Consider the following 19,640-nt stretch of genomic DNA (forward strand, 5'->3'; position numbering starts at 1 on the left):
AGGAGCTTCATTAACTCGTATTTCACTCTATGATGTCGGCGTGTTAGGAGAAGGGAGTTGTTGGGGCATTTCCCCAGCACATGTGCTGGTGTTTCCGGCTCTCTGTTGCATTTGCGACAGAGGGACCCAACTTCTCTATCTTGTCCACTGACACCTGGGACTCCACGTAGGGGTGCATAATTTATATTTAATTTCAGGGCATTGGACCATTCAGAGCCCGTAAGTATTTGTATATCGTATATAAACTTATTTGCTCTTGGGGTCTCTTTGAAATGGTGTACTCCACCTGCAATTAGCCCATTCATCGAACGCACTTTCACATAGTGACTGTCGTAGAGCTTTCACACTCCGATGCCCCTGATCAACGCCTAATCTATACGCACATTCAGCAATCTCGGCTGAACAATCGAAAGTGGACTGGAACAGAGCATCGGATACATTTGACAGCCGCTGAGCAATGGACCAGTGTTGAAGGGGAGCCTCCCATTGGCAGCGGATCAAGCCTAGGCCTCTGTACCTCCTCGGAGCATACAACATCGCTGTGGAGGTGTTCGCAGGGAGCCCTATTATGGCTTTAACACTTCTGCGAATCATTGTGTCAATGCCTTCCAGGATTTCAGGACGTAGCTTTGTGAGGGGAGCAGTTTGGAGAGGGTATGTAAGACCCGGGAACACATATTGGTTGACAATGTTGACCTTCTGCTCGGGCTTAAGCAAGCACGAAGCGACGAGCTTATCCAGATTCTTATTCAACTTTGTCACCGAATCCTCGTTGAACAGCAGCTCTCCCGAGAATGTGCATCCTAAATATTTTATAGTGTCGCCTTCTTTCATTGTTAGAATGCTATCTCAGTTCTCGAGGGAGAGCTTCGTCAATTCCAGCTCTTCTTTATTTATGACGATGCCCACACTCTTTTGAGGATTCAATGCCAAACCGATTTCTTTGAGCGTCCTCTGTACGCACTTTCCGCAGCAACCCTGTCGCACGCTGAAACTGCCTTGGCATCCGCGAACCCTGTGAGGACCATACAACCTTGGTCACTATTTAGCTAATAAACAAACTAACCTCCCACAGTATATTCGTATCTTAATAAGGGAAGAACAAAGAGCAAGATTGAAGTGGCATAGGACCAGATATCCAACTGACAAAACGTATTACACCAAACTGACTAACAAACTTAAAGCAGAAATTAGAAAATTCAAAATTCTAAATTTACTTAACTGCACTGAAAATCTTACAATTACTGACAAATCATTATGGAGAACCACCAAATAGCTGCTGAAATTCAAAGATTTTAACTATCCTCTTCTCACCGAATCCCAAACCTGGACCAGAACTGACGAACAAAAATCGCAAACCTTTGGACAACACCTTTCTAAAACCTTTATTCCGCATCCCGATATCCTTAACCCAAATCACCTTGAATGTATTAAAGCAGAACTCAATATTCCACTCCAAATGACCCTACCACCTAAAGCATTTCATCCTTCTGAAATATCCAGCATCATTCAATGATTACCTACCAGCAAAGCTCCTGGATACGATCTAATAACATCCCACATCCTTAAACTTCTTCCTCGCAAAAGCCATCCTATTCCTCACCTACATATATAACGCCATTCTCCGTTCCACATCTTTTCCTGACCCATGGAAACTATCTATAATCAAAATGATCCCCAAACCCCAAAAGCCGCCAGAACACCCATCCTCTTACCGTCCCATCTTTCTATTACCGATCATGAGAAAAATCCTCGAAAAACTTATTTTGAAAGCCTATACCCCATCCTAGATTCCTATCATATAATCCCAGATTACCAGTTTGGATACCGAACATCCCACTCCACTATCCAGCAATGTCATCGTGTGGTGGACATTGTCTTGTCTTCTTAGGAGCGCAGAATGTACTGTGCAGGAGTCTTTTTCAATATAGAGCAGGCTTTTGGTCGAGTCTGGCACCCAGGACTGCTTTACAAACTCCGTAAATTCCTACCTCCTACATATTTTCTCACCATCCGTTCCTTTCTACTAATAGATTATTCCAAGTAAACCAAAATGGTTCCTATTCATCTCTCTGTTTTCAATCCGCTGGTGTTCCCCAAGGTAGTATCCTCGGTCCCATTCTCTACACCGTCTATACAGCCGACATCCCAACAACTCCTAACACTATCCTTACCACGTATGCTGATGACACATGTGTGCTCACAGTTAGTAATAACCCTTTGATTGCATCCCAAATTCTCCAGTCCCATATCACAAACCTCGAAGAATGGTGTCGAAATTGGAGGATAAAAATAAATCCCAACAAATCACATTTACTCTTCGTCGTAAACCTGCCGACTACCCTACAGTATAGTTTAATAATGTGGCTCTTACCCCTGTAGAACAGATTCGTTATCTTAGACTACACCTTGACAAACGATTAACCTGGAATCCTTACACAAGACTGAAAGGCAGGAAACTGCACGTTGATTACAACAATTACAGCACTTGCTAGACAAACGGACTAAACTTCCAACTCATTACAAAAGACTGATCTACATGACAATAATAAGGCCCATCTGGACATCTGCTTGAGCTTTGGGGCTCTACTAAACCTTCGAATTCCTCTCGTATCCAATCCTTACAATCCAAAATCCTTCATAAAATCCTCGATGCTTCTTATTTTGTTACTAATAAAACCATCCATAAAGACCTAAATGTTCCTTATGTGACTGATCTAGCCCGAACCCGATATCATTCCTTCCATTATAAACTCCCTAACCACCCAAACCCACTAGTTTCTAGCCTTGCTTCCTCTTTCATTCCTGGCAATCCTCCAAGGCACCTGAAAAGAAGATGGCCTCGTGACCTTATATTGTAAAATGTTTTTAGAGTTCTACTACTGGGTAGTTTATCTACATGCTATATCATATCATTATCATTATGTAATTATGACCAAATTTACTTGTTGTATTTTTTATACAGTTGTAAATATCAATAAATTAAAAAAAAAAATAATAATAATATCATTTGTCTAAACACTCCACAAGGGAAAAAGGTGAATAAATAAAAAGATACCTTAAACTTTTATTCCTTGTTTTAAAATGTATTACTGATTCTTAATCCAGAAGAATTAAAAAAATTAATCTCATTAATGTCTAAACACTTATAGGGGAAAAGTGAATAAATAAATAGATACCTTAAACTTTTATTCCTTGTTTTAAAATGTATTACTGATTCTTAATCCAGAAGAATTAAAAAAATTAATCTCATTAATGTCTAAACACTTATAGGGGAAAAGTGAATAAATAAATAGATACCTTAAACTTTTATTCCTTGTTTTAAAATGTATTGCTGATCTCTCAACCACAATTTTTCACATATGGTATTTAAAAGTGGAGCAACTTTGACTGTTTCATAAGGACCAGAATGATACATACTATTTTGAATAGTTAAAACTTCAATAGTTTGCTTAGATTCAAAATCTTTTATATCAGATTTCATAACCTCAGTTTTGAGCATATTTCTTAAAAAAATAATAATAAAATAATTAGCTAAAATAATAAATAGCAAATAAATAAATAGTCTTGATGTTATAAAACCAAAAAAGCAAGTCAATTGGTTCATTAGCAACATTAATATGATATATTAATAGTTCATAAACAATAAATTAATAAATGATTTTAAACTAAGATTGAATTAGAGTCCCGATATCCTTGATATATTTGTAACTTCCCAAATACCCTCCTCACAATCCAAAATTCAATCTTTAGATGACCTCTCTTCAGATCATAGCCCGGTTCTACTCCTCATGCATTCATTCCTATTCCTAGACCCCCTTCCCCTTCACTGGTTACAGGACAGGTGAAATGGAAAATTTTTCGATCTGATCTAGAAAACATACTAGACTTAAAAATTTCATTAAAAACAAAATAAATGATTGACTCTACTATCAAAAAACTCTCAAGATCAATAGAAACTATTATCACACAATACTTCACAAATGAACATAATAAGTTTTTGGGAAAACAATTTACCTTGTCACATTCAAAACTTACTTTTTTTTTCTTTTCGGCCAAGACTCCCATACTGCCTAACCATGGTTGGGGGTCAAAGTTTTTCATTTTGTGGGACCGCCACTCACTGAAAAAAGTTATCGCCCTAGGCTGGAACCGGTACCGCTAATAGACATCAAATTGGTAAGAATGCGTCTTAACCACTGAGCTACGGGAGGCCCTTCAAACCTTATGAACAGAAACACTGGGTAAGAGTGAGGTGGCAAAGAACAAGTTATCCTTCAAACAAAACTCATTACAGTACTAACAGACTAAAAACAGAAATTAGAAAATATAGAATTCAAAATTTCTATAATTTAACAGAAAATCTAAATACCACTGACAAATCATTATAGACAATTACTAAAACACTAATAAAACACAAATCCTTCAACTATCTACTTCTCACTGAAAATAAGACACGATCAGATGAAAAAACTCAAATATTCGGCGAACACCTCTTTAAAACTTTTAAACCCCATCTTGAACATCTTGAAGCAGAGATAACAATTCCACTCTATATGACCCTTCCTCCTAAAGTCTTTCATCCCTCATAAATAATAAACATCATCCACCATTACCTTCCAAAAAAGCTCCTGGCCATGATCTTATCACATCCCTTATTCTGAAACAGCTCCCTTGTGAAGCCATCCTATTCCTTACATATATCTATAATGCTACCCTCCGATTCACTTATCTCTCCGACCCTTGGAAAATGTCTATAATAAAAATGCTTCCTAAACCCTTCAAGCCACTTGAATATCCATCTTCCTATCATCCTATTATATTATGGGCAAAATCCTTGAAAAACTCTTATTAAAATGCTGCTATCCAATCCATGATTCATATCATATTATTCCTGACCACCAGTTTGGATTTGGAACATCCCATTCTACCATAAAACAATGTCATCGAGTGGTTGATGTCATATCTTCCACATTGGAGCACAGAATGTACTGCACGGGAGTCTTCCTCGATGTTGAACAAGCTTTTGATCAAGTCTAGCATCTAGCACTGCTCTATAAACTTCGTCAATTCCTTACCCCTACAAATTTCCTTATAATCCGCTCCTACCTCTCTGATAGAACCTTTAAAGTAAATCATAACCTAGCCTATTCATCTCTCTTTTCTCAGTCCACCAGTGTTCCTCAAAGTAGTATCTTAAGTCCCATTCTCTATACGGTTTATACAGCTGATATCCCAACCCACCCTAACACAGTTCTAACAGCATACACTGACGACACAGGTGTACTGTCTGTAAACAATGACCCTACCAATGCTTCATAAACTCTACAGACACACATAACATCCACTGAAGAATGGTGTCAAAACTGGAGAATTAAAATAAATCCTAACAAATCCTACCAGATCACCTTTACTCTCCGTCATAAACCTCTACCCTGTCCTACAGTATCCTTTTTAAATATTCCACTGACGCCTGTTGAACAGATTCGCAACTTAGGACTCCATCTTGACAAGAGACCAACTTGGAATCCCCATAAAAGACTAAAACAACAAGAAATTGCTCGTAGATTTTTATTGCTACAACACCTACATGAAAAACGCTCTTAACTTCCAATTCACTACAAATTATTATATACTATGATAATCAGACCAATTTGGAAATATGGAATTGAGCTCTGGGGCTCAACCAAACCATCAACTTCCTCCCATATCCAATCTTTACAATCCAAAATCCTCAGTAAAATCTAGGATGCTCCTTATTACGTCATTAATAAACTTATCCACAAAGACCTTAACATTCCTTTCGTTGTAGATTTGGCCCAAAATAGATATGCATCTTTTCATTTCAAACTCCTTATCCATTTTAACCCCTTAGTTCTTTATCTCTCATCCTTAAAAATCCCTGATAATCTCCAAGGCGTCTGAAAAGATGGCCACGGGACCTTCTAATTTAAATTTAAAAAAATGTTTTCTTTCTTTTTTGTTATATCATGTATAACACATAAATATATGTAATGTATATATGTCCGATCATGGATTGATTGGCTGTATAATGTAGCAACCCAATGTATTTGGGGAGCATAGCTAAATACAGCGTTTCTCTCTTGAAATACCACCATTGGGTGGTTCCTTCTTAAGATCCTTCAAGTTTTTGAAACATGCTACATATTTACTTATTGTATTTTTTTTTTTGTACAGTTTAAAATTACAATAAATAAATAAAAAATTAATTCAGCTTGAATTTTTTTTTTTAAATATGCATTCAAAATATATATAATCTTAATTTTGAGAACAATGATGATAATAAATATCCAACTAAAGGTCATACACAGGGACATGATGACCTTACAGATTGGGGTGTAGGTCCCGGTTTGGAACATTGTGAGTTTGATTTCCACCTGGGACAGTTAATATTTATTCCTCTGTGGTCCTGAGAAATGAATTTTGACACTCCCACCTTGGTTTGGCAGCAACTCCAAAGTATCCACTAGGGGTTGGTAAAAAGGACCACTTGCCAGACTAGTTCCTCTTACCAGACAGCAATATCAATAACAAGGGTCATACATATAAATATTTGGCTAAAGGAAGTGTAGACACATGATAGATATCAGTAAACATAGCTGAGGAGTTGTCTGGGAACCCTAAATGTTTTTATCAATAAACTGCCAGAAGAATATAACTGATACATTAATAGCTGTTAATCATATTTACTTCAGACAGATAAACAGATTCATCTCCTTGTTATATTTATAAAAACCAGATAGTATGATTACCAAATCAAACAAACACTGACTTAAACATCCTCATCCTGAACCTTAACCTAAGCCTTTGAGAAAATCAGTTGATATTCTGAAGAAAAATACTAAGACTGATCAATGATCTTTTTTTTAGATGGACACTGGTTTAAAATTGCACAAATGAGAAAATATTCATGAAGATCTTTGTATTAAAATATTGTACAATTTATTCATCCAGATAAACTGTATATGATCAGGCATTTATTGTTGGCTAATACAACTAACAATATGAAATGTAAAATTTTAGAAAATAAATGGAACAGCTTAAAAATTTCACATCATATCATGAAACATAAAGAAAAAAAAGTTGTTTTAATGTTTTGTTGATGAGGATTCCATTAAGAAACAAACTTAGTTTTAAACAATATTTGAAGTAAAATGCAAGCCAGGAAAATTTACATAATCCTACCTTAATTGTTTCTATGAAATTCTTAATTTTTGCTGAGAATAAATACTATGAACAGTTTATTATAGTGGATTTATATATTTTTTTAAATTTCAATTTTTCCTTGTCAAATAGATGTTTCAAATCAACATTTTCAATAACAACTTAACTTATCTACATGACATGCTCCCATAATTTTTAAATAACTTTCCAGAAGTGGATAAATTAACTTTTGATTGAAAACCCCTCAAATACATAAACATATTTTACACCATCAACACTCCAAAGGTTGTGCCAGATTTGAGGAATCCATCAAGTAGAAATTCTGTTGTGGTTTTAAACTGTTTAAGAAGAGAGGATTTTCTCTTTGCCAATTATCTTGGTTCTTGGGTTAGGTCTTATAATCCAGAATGTTTTCCCCTGTCACTTGCAATTTTTTCACTAAAATGTAACATTGAGTTTGAAAGATCTCCAGTGACCTAATTTGTAAGTGCAGTTTTGAACAATTTCATTTTTTCATATTTTATTATTGTATAATGTTTGTTCATTCTTTGAGTACAATACTTTTTACTATACAAAGACATTTGATGTTTTATTTTTTCCAAAAAATTTTTTTCCTTACATAGTCCTAATTTTCCATTTAAATTAACTTCTTTATCAAATTTACTTCGCTGTTTGGTGTTATACAAACTAACAATCAAGAAAAAAAAAACATACAACCTACATAATCCTGATCCTATGATGTTATACTGATCTACTAATAGCTATACAAGGACAGTTTTTATACTTATTGTTTTTATTTTAATGTATTTCTACCATTGCAAATATTTGCTGAGTTGATTTTTTTAGAATTCAATTAAATGTGGCTATGTCCAGAAAAATATTAAATTTTAAAGTGTATTACATTATATAAACATAATTCACAATATATAAATAAGAAAATGCTAATACTATACCTTGTTCCAATGACTATAGATCCTGGTTGATTATCTTTACTTTTAACAAATCTATTAATTAATTGAGGAAGTTCATTAAAACTTTGAGCATCATTAAAGGAAAAAATAAATACAAAAAAGTCAGCATTATCAACACAAGACTAGAGCAAAAAAAAAAAAAATTAGTAAAATAAGAAACAAATAATGTATTCATAAAAAACAAAACAATAATCTTCTTATGACCAAGCATATGAAAACAAACTAATAATTTAAAAGTATAGTGTAGTGGATACAATAAACAGCTTTCATATACCATCTGACTTTAAGTAGAAATTAATTTCTGCTTAACTAGGGCAACTTAAAGCAATATGATACCACATCGTACAAGAAATTTTTTCACTAACACTGAAAACACACTACTGAACTACAGTATTTAATATTGTAGTTTTTGAGACATTTATTTTTTTTAAAAAAGTCTTACTCTAGGGAGTAATATATAGGACTATGGAATCATAAAACGAAAGAGTGCATAATTATAATATTAATTCTAAAAGAAAATATCTATCCAGTAGTTATTAGTCTTAACTTTTTAATCATAAACGATTTTCAACATAAAACAAAGGTTAAAATATTACAATAATAAAATCTAACAGAGAACACAATAGCTAATGTCATAAACAAATATTATTTTGAACATATTACATAAACAAACATTAACTAGTTTATATTAGCACAAAAATTGAAATACCTATAACATTTCTAAAACTTCCTGAGGACGTTTTATAAAAGACCAGGTGTGTTCTACCCATGTATAAATATAATAATAAATCTTGATTCAGACTCATACTTCCACCACTTACTAAATAAATGTAATTATCTGAATGCCAATAATCCTAAATATAATAATCGGCCTAGGAATAGCAGTGTACATGTTATTTGTTCAAACAAATTTAGAAACGATATCTCTTTATTTAGAAAAAATGTATCACGAAAACTATTGAATGTAAAGAGCTAATTTATTCTCATATAATAAAAAAGTTTTTCTTCTTCTTCTTTTTCTTCCTCCTCAGTAAGGTGCCTCGATCCAAGCATTCCATCTGTCCCAGTCCCTTGTCAATGCCCTCATGGAATCCAACATCTTTCCTCTCTTCCCTCCCAGTGTAGCCACATTTTCCTGCCATGACATCCTTGGCCTTCCTCTTGGTCTTTTGCCAGTTGGTTTAGCTTCGAAGGATTTTCGTGGTTCATTCGGCATATATGTTCAAACCACTTCAACTGTCTGTTCACTAGAATTTCAGTTAGAGGTTTCACCCCTAGCTCCTCTCTTATTCTTGCATTCTTGAAGTGTTCCCTTCGTGTTCGGCCGGCTACTTTTCTGAGATATTTCATTTCTGAGGTGATTCTGTTCCTCAATCTGTCGAGAAGTTCCCAGCTCTCACTTCCGTATAGTAGGGTGGGGAGGTATATTGCATTCAAAATGTGAATTTTTACTTTCCTCTCAACTTCACACTTCCCAACAACTGTATTGCAGATCTGGTAATAGATGGTATTTACTTTTTTAATCCTATTAGATATTTCTTGTTGAATTTTACCATCTCTGCTAATAACTGTACCTAGGTACGTGTAATCTGCTGCCTCTATGATTTGTCCTCAGCAAGTAATATGCACATCTCCCAGTTCTCGTCCAATTTGCATAGCTTTGCTTTTAATCGTATTTATCACCATGCCTTTTCTCTCCAGCTCCGCTTTCTATTCCACTACAGCTTGCTGAAGATTCTGGAGGGAGTCCGCTATGAGTACAATATCATCAGCATAGAGAAGTGTCTGAGCAAGTACTGTTCTCAAGCTCCATTTCCCCACTACTGTTTTTGTCATCCTTCTTTTACATATTTTCAATACCTTATCCATCAGAACAATAAAGAGAAGAGGGCTTAAACAATGTCCCTGCTTGACACCTCTCTTCATACAAAAGCTCCCAGACTCCTTTCCATTTATCCTGGCTTTACCCTTTGAGCCCTAATACGAAGATTTGATGGCATCTATAAGTTCTAAATGGACGTTTTTTGTCTTCAATGCATTCCATATTTCGACTCTTGGGACTGAATCAAAAGCGGCTTGCAGATCTAAAAAAGCTAAATATACATTTGTATCCCTATCCAAAGCCTTTTCTATGATGGTCCTCAGTGAAAATATTTGGTCCTGGGCCCATCTAAAAGACCTGAATGCAGCTTGCTCTTCTTCAAGGTCCTTTTCTAAGACATCTCTGAGTCTCTTCTCGAGGACTGATGTATATAACTTATGGAACACTTAAGAAAAGCATATTGGTATAGTTGTTACAATCTCTTTGACTTCCTTTCTTATGTATTGGAATAATGACATTGTATTCCCAGTCTTTGGGAATGCTTTTCTCGTCATATAGTTTCTAAAATAGACCCTGTAGAACTTGAATTATTCCATTGCCTCCATATTTGATAAGCTCCGGGAAAACACCATCTCCTCCAACTGATCTTCCTGTATTGAGTTTCTCTATAACCTGCATCACTTCTTCTTCCCAGATGGTGCCATCATATTCGATGTTTTTGTCTGTTCTGCATCCTATCCTCTTATTTTCTTGACCTTGAGGATCTTCGAACATCTGTGCATAATTTTCTCTCCATATGTACAGTATATCGTTTTCCCTAGTTAGAACTATTCCTGTGCTATTTTTCATGTTCTTTATGGGTTTTCATTTCTCGCCTTTCAGGGTTTTCATCTTTTTCCAGAAGATTTTGATGTTTTCATTATAGTCGCTTTGTAGGATTCTTCCAAATTTTTCCCAGCTCTTCGTTTAGCCTTTCGTACAACTAATTTTGTTCCCAGGTTTGATCGTTTTTGCTGTTTAAATATGTTTAATAAAAAATTGTTTATTTATTATTATTATTATTTTTTTAATAATAGGTGGCTTTAAAGATATTGAACACTGAATGAAAAATAAGAGAAACTTTTAAGATTTTTGTAAATAAAATGAACTTACGGTGGTATATGTAAGGGGCTAATAGTTTTTAAATGGAAAAATATGAAAGAGGAAGGGTGACCAATACCTTTTGAACTCAATATTATATTTGCTTAATTACAACTTACTTTATTGACTTAAGACAATCATAAAAAAAGGTCCTTCACAACTAAGTAGTAACTAAGAGTTCATCCAGTCATTAAACGCCAAAAAAACAAATATTACACCTTCCACAAACTCAAACAAATATCCACACTCGAACTACAACAATTACTACTCCAAAAGTAACCTTCTCGCATTGCTCTCTCGTCAGGGTTGTCCACACAGTATTGCTATCTCACAGTATGTATTTGCATTATTCAATACCTAATTTTCAAGGACAAAGTCTAAATAAAAAATTTAATCATTTTTCAACAGAATTTACACACATGTCTAGTTAGGAAATATTTAATTATATTTTTTCAATAAACCAATTGGCCATCATTTCCGAAATTGACAAGGCTCATTTTAATTAGAATGCAATACACATTCAAACCTCCTGAACTAAGTAATCTATTTTGTTCTTGGAATGAGGATTAAGCCACTTATTATATTTGGGACCATTGATATTAAGGTAATATATTTGTGACGGTCGTAAAAAATTATTTCAGTCGAATCGTCCAAAATTGAGTTAGCAGGGTGTAAAACGTTCATATAACATCTTTTAAGTTCTGTTAAATTAGTTAAGTCTAGCCGCTTTCTATTGAGTAGAAAGTCTTGAAAGCAAATAAATACAACTTAAAAGACATCCTGAGGTCTATTTTTCACGAACACTACAAACATGTTAGTTCATGATGTTCTGCAAGCACAAATCTAAATCAAGATTTATTGTTATAATCATTCATCTTTTTAAGACCGGGCCCATCATAAACTTCCTCAAGACATAAGGAAATATAAAAATAAAAATTATTTAAATGTTAGTGATATATACATTTTTCCACTAATATAAACTAGCTAATGTAATTAAACCGATATATCATAAGCATTTCTCTAAAATATCAATCAAGCTGATAAATATACCATTTAAGCACATTCACTGATGCTGCAGATGACTTGAGACATACAAGGAACCACTTTATTATAAAAAGTGATCAGTGTTTTTTAAAGAGGAATAATTGTTCCACCTATTTTATTTGTAGAATTTTTCAATATTGTAACTCATTCAATTACTGAATTCTCAACTTTCATGAGAACAAGTTGAAAAAGTTAATTTTGCTTTTGTTTTTTAATGCCTATGCCAATTGTTTCTATGCATTAATTTCGAATTAATAATTGTCTTAAGAAACTGAGTCAAATGTTATATGATAGTAAACAAAAAGAAACTCGAGTCATATGGGTGAGTCTGGCATCTTTGCACACCATTTTAGTTATAACATTTACATTTGGTTACAAATTTATTGATTAAGTAAAACACTAAAGAACATACCCGTGAACTCATTCCATTTAACCAGTCCTTTACCACAAAACATAAAAACTTGGCAGACCTAAACTGAGGAAACTCATTCCACAGACAGAGGGTACAATGTTATTTGTTGTATGTTACAGGAAAAAAATATGTATACTTAATTAAACTTCAAGTTGTAAATGTAAACTGAAATTTAAATCTATTTCCATAATATGTCAAGTTCTGATATGGTTATTAAAAGAAAACTATTTTATAATTATTCTAAAGCTAATAAAAAGGTAATTTGAAAATAGAAAATCTATGAGACAAACAAAATAAAAATAATTCAATGCTAATCATTATCATTTGATTCACATTCAAAAGATAAAAATCCATGAATATTTGAAAAATAATAAAATCAAGATAAAATTACCACGGGTATGTGATTGTATTTTTTCATGCAGCTACTTCCAGCGTCCCAACATTGCAATTTGAATAATATAATTTTATCCCAAACTTTAACTGGCCAATAAACATCTGTAACACGTATCCCAGATGTTTCAAAATATGAAGAATAAGCAGAAATCCCTGCTATTTTGTTTATAGTTGAGGTTTTCCCAACCCCTGTTTTACCTACAAACACTAGCTTATAGCAAACTTCTTCAAGATTTGAACTCTGGAAAGGTTTCTCCAAAATCCCTAATACAAACAAAATTAAATAACACCACAATTATTAGGTAAAAAAAATATCTACATAACAATAGGATAAAATGATAACCAAATAATTTTCTTCCAGATGTTCTTCCATTGTATAAATGTTGCAAGAATGTTTCTCCTTCAGCAGTGTGATGCCATTCAAAAGATGGTAAAAAATGTTCCATATTCCATCAGGCAAGTATTTATATTTGACAATTACAGAATGTTTGACCTAAACAAAACCAAAGAGACCAGCTAGAGAAGCCATAGAAGTAGGGATGGTTAGGGATGGCAACAAATTATATATAAATAGGGACAACAAATTATGTTCTGTTGCAAATTACAACGTGAAGGCTAATATTTGGAATCGATAAAAAAATAACTTAAAACATTCTCATATATCAAGGAAAAACTTTAGTAGCAAAGTTCAACGTAAGGATAAATAGGCTTGTAGAGACTAAAAGCTCAATCAACGGAAACAATGCTTTCATTTCAGACAAATCTCTTCATTCACCAACACAGACAAATGCAGGTCTGTAACTAGTAATTGGGTCAGTTAAACAAATCAAGAAATAGAGAATATGATTCAAGTTAGGCCTACCAAAAATACAAATTTGCTGAGGGGAAGGCTCTAATGAATTTGCCTTTGAACGAGGGGAAATATTTAGACTAAAATAAGGTTAAAGAAAACCTATGATGTAAGAAAAACAGATTATGAATAATAATATCAAATAAAATTATAGGAAAATCAAAATGTACAAAACACGTTTTGATTAACAAGTAAGTGAAAGTTCTGTTAACTGTTACCCCTCCATCCCGAAAAAATCCTCTTAATGGTTAATTTTATTAAGGTACCAATCAACAAACATTAGTATTCCTCTATTAAGGAATTCTCCAATCCGAACGCGGGCAAAAATTACATTTCCTATCAGCTATTTTTGCTCTTCTATAACGAATAAAAGTCATACTAATGTAAAAACTCTTGATTCCAGAAATAAAGTTGTGATACAGTTATTTGGGGAAAAATTACATACCTAATACTGTTTTACCGACTATATTCAATGATTAACCTTGCGATTCAAGTTGATGCCATTCCAAACATCTTCGAGTGTGTAGCCTTCAGTAGTTTCGAACCATCCTTAAAAAAACGAATAGTATTTATTTATTTAGGCCTTCCCTTGACGCTCTCCGTAAGTCACATTGATGATGGGTTGGTATTCACCAAAAACTTCAGCTGTGTAAATGATATAAGATGCTATAGTGGGTATGATACAAACTTGGATCATTACCCAGCAATGATGAAACTTCACTAAAAGATAAAACATACAAAAAAGAAATATTTGTTTTTAAATGAACAGTGCAATGCAGAGCGGCCAAAGAGCATGCAGAGGAAGGGGTGAATAGGTTTTCTCGAAAAAATCATGACATTTTTATAAAAACACGAGCCAATGAAATTGCTGGTACAAACGGGGCGTGACAAAGGAAGATTGTCCTACGCCCTAAAAGAAGTGTGTAGAGAGAAATAAGACATCTTCGTAATTGCTGGTTTTGATAATTTGATAGAAATACACGAATTGATTTCAAAAATTATTAAAAGGCGAGAATGCATGAGAAGAGGTTGGATAGAAACAAGAATTACTCTTGATTAAGAAGATCGAAAACATAAGAAGAAACAATGAATCTAATAAATTCTACTAACGGTGAACAATCTTAAGCTTGGACCGTCCAGGTGAGGAAACCCTAAAAAAAAAATAAGCATGGTAAAATAATAGTTCTTTAGGAAGAGGTACAAGAAAGGTGGTGACAGCATTTAAAGAACTTGCTGAACATCAGAGGATCTGAGAGCTCCTAGGAAGACCAAGTATAATCACCAGTGGACACTGATGGAGTCGTCCCGTCTCAATCTAGTGTTCCTCCGTCGTATCTTCTGAGCGTTAACCTCCACGGGTTTGCCTTGGTCTACGTCCTTTCGTCGGTACATATAGGGACACTGTTTGGCAATTTATCCCTCATTCCCATACTCATAAAATCGTGTGCGGGGACACTGGGCCACTAGATCCCACTTTCCTACATCCATGGTTTCGACGATCGTCTCTACGTCCGTTACCTTTCGATTTCCCCTGGTTCGTTCTCCTCTCGAATTTTCTCGTCCGATCTTATGTATGCTTACCGTTTTCTCTTCTGCGCCAAGGGTTTTGAAAGTTCCTGTGACGATTGTACTTTACTCTCGTCCAGTCTGGCTCACCCACCTCCATTCGCGATTCCTCTTCTCTGGCGCTCGCGTCCATTAATTACTGCGCGCACTCCACGAAGGATCATGCGGCCAAACTTCTCTCCTCCCGATCTCCTTTGCCAGCTGCACTTTGAGGATACCAGATATGAACATCATTCGGGCCTGCATCTGGTCCATCGCTCTTATTTCATTCAGTTTAGCAGTTATTTGATTGTAACGAAATAGCATCTCTGCAGCATATTACCCACTGGACTATTACGGTCTCCATCTCTCCATTAACTTCTGAAAGATATCGTCTTCTGGCACCCATCGTCCACCTCCAAATGCCTTCTTTAAGCGATCCTTCACGGTACACCAAGGTGTTTCTTCATCCGCTTGAATTTGGTTAAGGATTCCGCGCTTCACCCTGCAGACTACGGCAGCTAGAAGTTCATCTGCGTCTGGGTTACTGGTGTAACCTGGTTCCCTGATGGAACCGTCGATACTGCCAGATCTTCTGTTACTGGTGGAACAGCTGCAGTTGGATTGTCCTGGTTCATGGCATTCAAGTTCAAGACCTCAGATCTTACTATTACCATAATACACAAAAAAAGAAAAGAGAGAACAGAAAAGAAAAAAAATTGTGCTTACAGATAAAAAAACAAAGGGCTTCGGCACCAGTTACGATATGTCGTTCGAGAGAACTAAAAAAAAAGAAAGGGAAAACGTGGGACGAGAAATAACGCACTCAATGTCTACTTGAATACTGATTTATTATTATTTTTTTATCCGATCCCTCTAAAACAGAAAAGAAACAGTGAATTAGTGAATGCTTTACTGTGAAAAAAGGAATAAATCGTGTTGGGTATTACCTTTTACTACCTTTGGTATTTTAAGGTTACCTGTAATGTTTATTTATTACTTGTGAAATATCCATTCTAAATAGTACTATTTTTAAAATCCGGAGGGGCCTCTTCGTGTTGATTCGCATAGAAGATAAAGAAAATAAAAATATTAATTATTAAAGGCAATAGATAATGGTAAAATAATAAGAAAAACAGTCAGAAGTCGACAAGAAGTGTGGGGGAGGGGGGGGGGGATCCATCAGAAGATTGAGTTATAAGGTAATGTTGATAGGGTTTTTGGAACCTTTCCTGCCCTGCCATGTCGCAGGAAGGGGGGGATAGAGTGATAGACTGGAATACTGGATTGAAGGAAGCAGGGAGACTGTCAAAGAATTTAATGTGTCTCCGTGTGATGTGTTGTTGTACAGTTTCTAGCTGTAGTTCGTTATGAATGTGCGTCATGTTATGTCTTTCCAGAGATATTCCTCGGCATATCTTCTGTAGTGTGCTGTTTTGGTATTGTTGTAGTGATTTAAGCCTGTTGGGTAGTGAAAATGTAGTAGTGGTGCACCGTGTGTTAATGATGGTCGTAGTATTACTTTGTAGATGGGTAGTTTGAGTCTGAGTGACAACAGTGGGTTGATGTGAATGTTTATGTCTCGTAGTTTGTTAGCGATGAGCTGGGCCGCTGCAGCGGCCTGGTCCATGGCCTTGTCTGCATTCATGCTCGCCGAGTATATGGCTATGTCATCATCATATGCACATATTTGAGCATCGTCAAATTTCGTCCTAACTATACGGGGCAGTATATATGTTGAATAAAACTGGCGCAAGGACCGTACCCTGGGGAACGCCCCAAGTGACGGGCTTGGTGGTGGGGATTTCAGTTTTGATCCGGACTGAGAAAGTTTTTTATTTAGTTCTCTCTAAAAACGTTTTATCTCTTAGTACTGAATCTATGTTTTTGTCAATGTCAAATGATTACTACACAAGCACACTTTATAAGGGAAAATTAATTATTATTTTATTTAAAAGTTTTAGTTCAACTTTTGAATTAGTGATATGAGTTTCAGCTTTTCCTAATTATTAATAGCACTTTTTTATTTTTTCAGTTTAGGTACATAAGATCCTTTCAACAATAAAGATTGTGGGGATGAGCTAAGAATTTCGACTTTAATAATTTAACTTGGTTTAGCACTGTGACCGAACTCACACATCTAAGAAAATTCAACAGTATCCTAGGATTTAACAACATGTTTGTTAACATGACTATGGTTCATAAACAAGATTACCGTAGATATAGGCAGGAGCAAGTTCGGAAAGTCTTGATATTTAGGCAGACTGGTTAATGAAAATTTATTTATTGGATCTTATAAATAAAGTTTTTTTTGGGAACTTCAATAAACTATTATCTTTCCAACACCATTACACCCTCATTCTAAATGAAATCATCATGTTAGAATGTCTAATTTTCAACATTATTTTGATAAAACAAGGCATCTTGGAGTATTTTTTGTGGCCCCGTATGAAATCTTGATTTTTATGATTTGAATGTAATAGATTTTGGTATTTATCTATAACACCATTCAGAGGTTTACCACTGCTCATCGCTGGCTCTCTAAAACAATCCGTTTTCTTTTTATGTTTTTATAGTTAAGTTCGGGGATGTCTATTTTATCTGTTTTCTATCATATTCAATTTCCTATTATAAGGACAAATATATATATATAGATCTTTAAGGTTTACGTAATGTTAAGGGAAAGCAATGTGGATCAATATAGGAGCGGATACAGAGCGGGATCGAACGGATATGGCGGGCTGCCTGGGAGGGGACAGTACTTCGCGAGCACAGCCGCCGTTCACTCTCATTCGTGAGTCTAGTTTAATTTTATTTTACAATATTCGCATTAATTTTTTTTTAGGCCATCCCTCCCATTTAATCTCTTGTCCAAATGTTTGTTTACATTTCTTAAAAAAAAATTGATATTCCATGATTTTTTTTTTAAATTCTATATCCGAGTTATTCATATAAAAAACTGCTATTTTTAGCACTACACCATTACCAAGATTCATAATGGGAACTTTAAGTCATACACCGTATGATTTATTCTATTTTTTACTAACTTTTAATTTAAAATAACTCTAACTATAAGATTATAAAATAAATCAAATTGAACCCTGAAAAAGTTTTAATCCTATTTGACACATTTATACGTTTTTGGTGGATAATGAAATAAATTAGCAAAATATAAGGGATTTATATCTCATTTTCTTACTTAAAATTAATGAGAATCAATTTGAAAAGAAAAAAATCAATATTAATTAATGCTTTACTATTTTATGGAGACAGACTAAAATACCCTCAAATAAACATTACTTAGGAAGCACTGTTTCTTGAACAAAGGTTGTACAAGTAGGTGATTTGTTGCAGGTGAAAAGATCATGTTCAAACCCCAGGGCTTCCGAACTCACAGGGTTGACTGATGGCTACAAAACTCTTGACATATAAAAAATAGCAAGTAGCATAGATATTTTAAACATTTCTCCAATTCTTCACCCTGATTTAAGAAATATATTTTTGTAATTCATAAATAAAAGTTCTAGGGAACTAATAGTTTGCAGAATGGTTATACAAATAGCAACCTTTTAACAACATCTAGCATTTTGCTATTCACAGTCGGACGTTGGCAATACTTGTTTTCCTTTTATTTATTAATGGGTTGATTTTTTTTTACATTAGTGTACATAATTAGGTATGGTAATATTTTTTCTTGATCCAGTTGTGGACTGTAAGTAGTAAGTAAACTTACTAATAATGCTTAACTTCACTGCATAACGTTTAAAGGTATGTGAATAACTAATGACAAAAAGCTTTGGCCAAATCATCAGGTACCTACAATTTTAATAAAATAAAATAAAGAAAAATAAAATTACCATCTACTATTACAACGCATGTTTACTTTAAAAAAATAATAATAATATTTTGTCATCAAACCATTTGCTTGTATAACCTCGTGTATCTTTTTTGGCACAGGATTTATAAGGTTTATACAATTTTCTTGGTGTATATTTTTACCATTTTCCTTTTAAAAATGAAAGCAAGTTGTCTTCTTGGTACGTTTTCGGTTTATTATCTGAAATATTTAATTTAGTCCGTAAGTTATCAATGAAATTGAAGTCCTGGAAGGCCAAATGCTTTTGAATCAGGTACAGATATATGTTTCCAACGATGACTTCACAGTTTGAATTAGCACTGGTATGCTGTTCATTCCTCACTAAATAAAACCCATAGTCTCTTAGTCCCAAATCATTAGCGATTGGCTTCTTTATGGCACTGTTTCTTCTGTACTCTACA

General features: G+C 34.4%; 1 protein-coding gene across 2 annotated transcripts in view; it reads right to left on the reverse strand.

Annotated features, from left to right (window-relative positions):
- LOC106681314 (ciliogenesis and planar polarity effector 2) overlaps nucleotides 1-13,508 on the reverse strand; it is a 16,970-nt gene extending 3,462 nt beyond the window's left edge. Inside the window, exons 1-5 of one of the 2 annotated variants that reach the window (XM_067053662.1) lie at nucleotides 13,311-13,508; nucleotides 12,966-13,231; nucleotides 8,139-8,278; nucleotides 3,301-3,506; nucleotides 41-2,825 (exon numbers count right to left, since the gene is read on the reverse strand). In XM_067053662.1, coding sequence (XP_066909763.1) covers nucleotides 3,302-3,506; nucleotides 8,139-8,278; nucleotides 12,966-13,231; nucleotides 13,311-13,413 — 714 coding nt within the window. In that variant the 5' untranslated portion in view covers nucleotides 13,414-13,508 and the 3' untranslated portion in view covers nucleotides 41-2,825; nucleotide 3,301. Of the gene's footprint in view, nucleotides 1-40; nucleotides 2,826-3,300; nucleotides 3,507-8,138; nucleotides 8,279-12,965; nucleotides 13,232-13,310 lie in introns of those variants that run through there. The other variant, XM_014421564.3, reaches the window with a different exon arrangement.
- Between the last annotated feature and the right edge of the window lie 6,132 nt (nucleotides 13,509-19,640).

This window comes from Halyomorpha halys, unplaced genomic scaffold (assembly GCF_000696795.3).
Source record: "Halyomorpha halys isolate HHAL.00 unplaced genomic scaffold, Hhal_1.1 Scaffold326.1, whole genome shotgun sequence".
Lineage (NCBI taxonomy): Eukaryota > Metazoa > Arthropoda > Insecta > Hemiptera > Pentatomidae > Halyomorpha > Halyomorpha halys.